Genomic DNA, 4,659 nt, shown 5'->3' with positions numbered 1-4,659 from the left:
GGTGGTGGTGTTTTGTTCTTTATGATAGGATCTGAAAACTCACATTGAAAACAAGACATGGGGGATTGGGCTATTTCTGCAGTTGATCTGGCACATCATTGAAGCCAAATATGGTTTGTGGTGTGTTTTTTTTCCAACTTTGTAATGTGAATTGAGTGAAGGTTTACAGAGCAGATCATCAGTTATACATTCAACAAATCAAATACTGAAGCCAAATACGTTTATCCATCAGTTTGGAATAAGAATATAGAAAGACATCAAAAGATCAATGACTGAAGTTGTTTTCTTTTTCCTTTGTAGACAACAAGGGAGATGTCAGAGTTTTAAATTTAGATCAGCAACTTCAAAATCTTACCATGGAAAATTCAGAGAAGACAGAGGTGGTTCTCGTTGCTTGTGGTTCCTTTAATCCCATCACCAACATGCACCTCAGGTTGTTTGAACTGGCCAAGGACTACATGAATGGAACAGGTAGGAATGGTAACCAAATGCAACTTAAAACTAGAGAGCCAATATGACGGGATCAATTTTAGTATATGTTTGGTCAAATGAGCAAAAATATGCTGCCCTGATTCCTTGTTCAGAGAATTAACCAAGAAAGAGGATGAAATATGTCCAGTTAAGAATTAAGTATTGGGCTAATGGCCTGTTGTTGTTGTTAGTTGCCATTGAGTTGGTACCAACTATTAACAACCTTTTCACAACAGGATAAAACACTGCCTGGTCCTGTGCCAACCTCACAATTGTTGCTACGCCTGAGTCCATTGCTGATTCAACTGTGCCAATCCATCTCGTTGGGGGTCTTCCTCTTTTCACTAGCCCTCCACTTTACCAAGCATGATGTCCTTCTCCAGGGACTGGTCCCTCCTAATAGTATGTCTGATGTATGAGAGAAGCAATCTGGCCATCCTGGCTTCTAAGGAGCATTTTGACTGTACTTTTTCCAACACAGATTTGTTTATTTTTTTTGCAGTCCATGAGACTTTTAATATTCTCTTCTAACACCATAACTCAAATGCATCAATTCTTCTGTGGTCTTCCTTATTCACTGTCCAACTTTCACATGCATATGAAGTTATTGAAAATACCATGGCTTGCGTCAGGTGCACCTTAGTCCTCAAACTGACAGCTTGGCTCTTCAACCCTTCAAAGAGGTCTTGTGCAGCATTTGACTAATGCAATACATCATTTGATTTCTTGACTGTTGATTACAAGAGTGTTGATGGTGGATCTGAACAAAACAAAGTCTTTGACATCGTCAGTCTTGTCTCCATTAATCTTGATGTTATTTATTGGTCCAGTTGAAGGATTTTTGTTTTCTTTACATTAGGGTGCAACCCATACCAAAGGCTGTGGTCTTTGATCTTCATCAGTAAGTATTTTAAGTCCTCTTTGCGTTCAGCAAGTAGAGTTGTGTCATCTGCATATTGCAGGTTGCTAATGAGTCTTCCTCTAATTCTGATGCTACATTTTTCTTAGTGTAATTCAGCTTCTCTGATTATTTGCTCAATATACAGATTGATTAAGCATGATGAAAGAATATAACCTTGGTGCACATCTTTCCTAATTTTAAACCATTCAGTGTTCCCTTGTTCTGTTTGAATGACTGCCTCGTGGTCCTTGTACAGGTTCCTCATAAGCACAATTAAGTGTTCCAGAATACTCATACTTCGCAGGGTTGTCCATAGCTTGTCAATATCCACTTAATTGAAAGCCTTTGCGTAGTAAATAAAGCACAGGCAAACATTTTTCTGGTATTTTCTGCTTTCACTCAATATCCATCTGATGTCAGCAATGCTATCCCTCATTCCATATCCTCATCTTAATCCTGGCCTGAACCTCTGGCAGTTCTCTGTCAATGTACTATTGCAGCCATTTTTGAATTATCTTTAACAAAATTTAACTTGCATGCAATATTAATGATAATTGTACAATGATTTCTACATTACATTGGGCCACCTCTGTTTAGAATGGGCACAGATATGGATCTCTTCCAATAATTTGGCCAGGAAAATGTCTTCAAAATTTCTTGGCATAAGTGAATGAGTGCCTCCATTGCTGCATCAATTTGCTGAAAATTTTCAATTTGTATTCCATCAGTTCCTAGAGCCTTGTTCTTTGTTAATGCCTTTAGTGCACCTTGACTTCTTCCTTCAGTATCATTGACTCTTGATCATATGCTAAGTCTTGAAATGGTTGAACATTGACCATTTCTTTTTGGTATTGTGACTCTATATTCCTTCCATCTTCTTTTTTTTTCTTAAATGTTTTATTGTGCCTTCCATCTTCTTTTGATGCCTTCTGCATCATTTATGTTTTGTCCACAGAATCCTTCGATATTGAAATTAAGGCTTGAATTTTTTTCTTCCGTTCCCTCAGCATGAGAAATGCTGAGTGTGTTCTTCCCTTTTGGTTTTCTAACTTTGTCTTTGTCTTCTCAAGCTGCCCTTTGAAAATTTCTGTTCAGCTCTTTTACCTGCTCATTTCTTCATTTGCTTTAGCATCTGTATGCTGGAGAACAAATTTCAGAGTTTCTTCTGATATCCATATCGGTGTTTTCCTTCCTTCTTTTCTTCTTAATGATCTTTTGATTTCTTCCTGTATGATGTTCTTAGTGTCATTCCACAATTCTTCTGGGTTTGGTCATTAGTGTCTAATTCATCAAATCTGTTATTGAGATGATCTCTAAATTTAGGTGAGCTATGTTCTAGGTCATATGTAGTCTCTCGTGAATTTATTTTAATTTTCTTTAGCTTCAGCCTGAACTTGCATAGGAGCAATTGATACATTTGTTCCACAGTCTGCCGCTGGCCTTGTTTTGGCTGATGATATGGAGCTTTCCCACCATTTCTTTCCACTGATGTAATTAATTTGATTTATGTGTATTCCATCTGATGAGGTCCATGGGTATAGTCAGTCATCTTTTATGTTGTTTAAAAGGTATTTGCAGTGTAGAAGTCATTAGTTTTGCAAAATTCTATCATGCAAACTCCAGCATTGTTTGTATGACCAAGGCCATATTTTCCCATGACTTCCTTTCTCATTGTTTCCAACCTCTGCATTCCAATTGCCAGCAATTATCAATACATCTTGATTGCATGTTTGATCAACTTCAGACTGAAGAAGTTGTTAGAGTTCTTCAATTTCTTCATCGCTGGCTTTAGTGGGTGGTGCATAAATTTGAATAATAGTGGTATTAACTGGTCTTCCTTTTAGGCCTATGGATATCATCCTGTTACACACATCATCCTGTTACACACAGCATCCTGTTACTTCAAGCCTGATCTTGGAATGTTCTTTTTCATGATGAATGTGATGCCATTCTTCTTCAATTTGTCATTCCCAGCATAGTAAACCATGTGGCTGTCAGATTCAAAATGACCAATACCAGTCCATTTCAAGCTCACTAATGCCTAGGATATCAATTCTTATGCATTCCACATTTCATTTTGACAACTTCTAATTTTCCTAGATTCATACTTTGTACATTTCATGTGTGGATTATTAATGGATGTTTTTGACTATCTCTCCTAATTTTGAGTTGAAGCTCAAATCGCTATCAAGTCAATTCCAATGCATAGCAACTATATAGGACAGAACAGGGTTTCCAAGGTTATAATATTGGTGGAAGCAGACTGCCCCAGCTTTCTCCTGCAGAGTGAGTGCCTAGCGCATTCAGACTGCTGACCTTTCGGTTAGCAGCCATGTGCTTAATCACTGCACCACCAGAGCTTCTTAATGATGTATAATGAAAAAAAGAAAAAAAATGTGTATTTTTAGACTAGAAGGCACAATAATGATTTTTCAACCCTCAAAACTAATCCCTGTGTTTCACAAGGCTTTATCTTCATTTTTTTTATATCATTTCAGTTTTTTCAAAGATTCACTTATGTATCAAGTTGACATCTGTGTGTGTAAAGGAGCACTGTGTCTGTTTCTCAGCCGTCTGTGTATGCAGTGGAGTAAGGGAGTGTCAGTAGTGCAGCAAGTTACAACAAAGTGAGCACTTTGCTGCCTGGCAGTCAGTGTACATCGAGCTGGACTGTTGCAACAGTGTCCTGCCCGATCTTCCTGTCTTCAGTTTGTCCTTCCCTCTACTCGCTTTTCTTCTACCTCATTTCCCAGTGAGTTTTCGAAAACAGAAATGTGATTCTGTCATACCCTATTCCAAGGGCTTCCTACTACTTAAGGCAGGGAGCAAAAACTTTTAATTTGGCAAACATAAGCTTTTCAGGAGCAGGCTGCTTCTGACCTTTTTTTTTATGTCAAATTTAAAATATTTTCATAAATAATATATGAATGAGGATGACCAGCAATTATGGAAACAATATTATTTTCCATATGCTACAATGTAAAATAAACCATTTATGTCTGTTTACCTGTTTCTTGACATCTTTGTGGTCATGATATTTGTGTTCATATAAAAGACTGAATATGTATATTTGTATATGCATAAAATAGTACACATGTGGCTATGTAATATTCACCTCTTCCCACTCTGGAGGTTGCCGCAACCACTGTTAACACTTTAATATGTATCCTCTTAGTCTTTTTTCCTATGAATTTACAAGTGAATTTTTGTATATACACTGAGTTTTATTTTGTTACATAAAGGAATCATGCAGTATGCATTATAGATAGATATTTAAATCATGATAA

The 4,659-nt window shown here is 37.1% G+C and overlaps 1 protein-coding gene across 1 annotated transcript in view; it reads left to right on the top strand.

Moving 5' to 3' along the window:
* Positions 1-305: 305 nt before the first annotated feature.
* The window catches only part of NMNAT1 (nicotinamide nucleotide adenylyltransferase 1), a 39,795-nt gene continuing 35,441 nt past the window's right edge, over positions 306-4,659 (top strand). Inside the window, exon 1 of the mRNA XM_006873086.1 lies at positions 306-471. Within this exon, the coding sequence (XP_006873148.1) occupies positions 357-471 (115 nt within the window). The 5' untranslated portion in view covers positions 306-356. The remainder of the gene's footprint in view (positions 472-4,659) is intronic.

Source organism: Chrysochloris asiatica, unplaced genomic scaffold (genome assembly GCF_000296735.1).
Source record: "Chrysochloris asiatica unplaced genomic scaffold, ChrAsi1.0 scaffold00223, whole genome shotgun sequence".
NCBI lineage: Eukaryota > Metazoa > Chordata > Mammalia > Afrosoricida > Chrysochloridae > Chrysochloris > Chrysochloris asiatica.
This window is presented reverse-complemented; position numbering and strand designations above follow the sequence as displayed.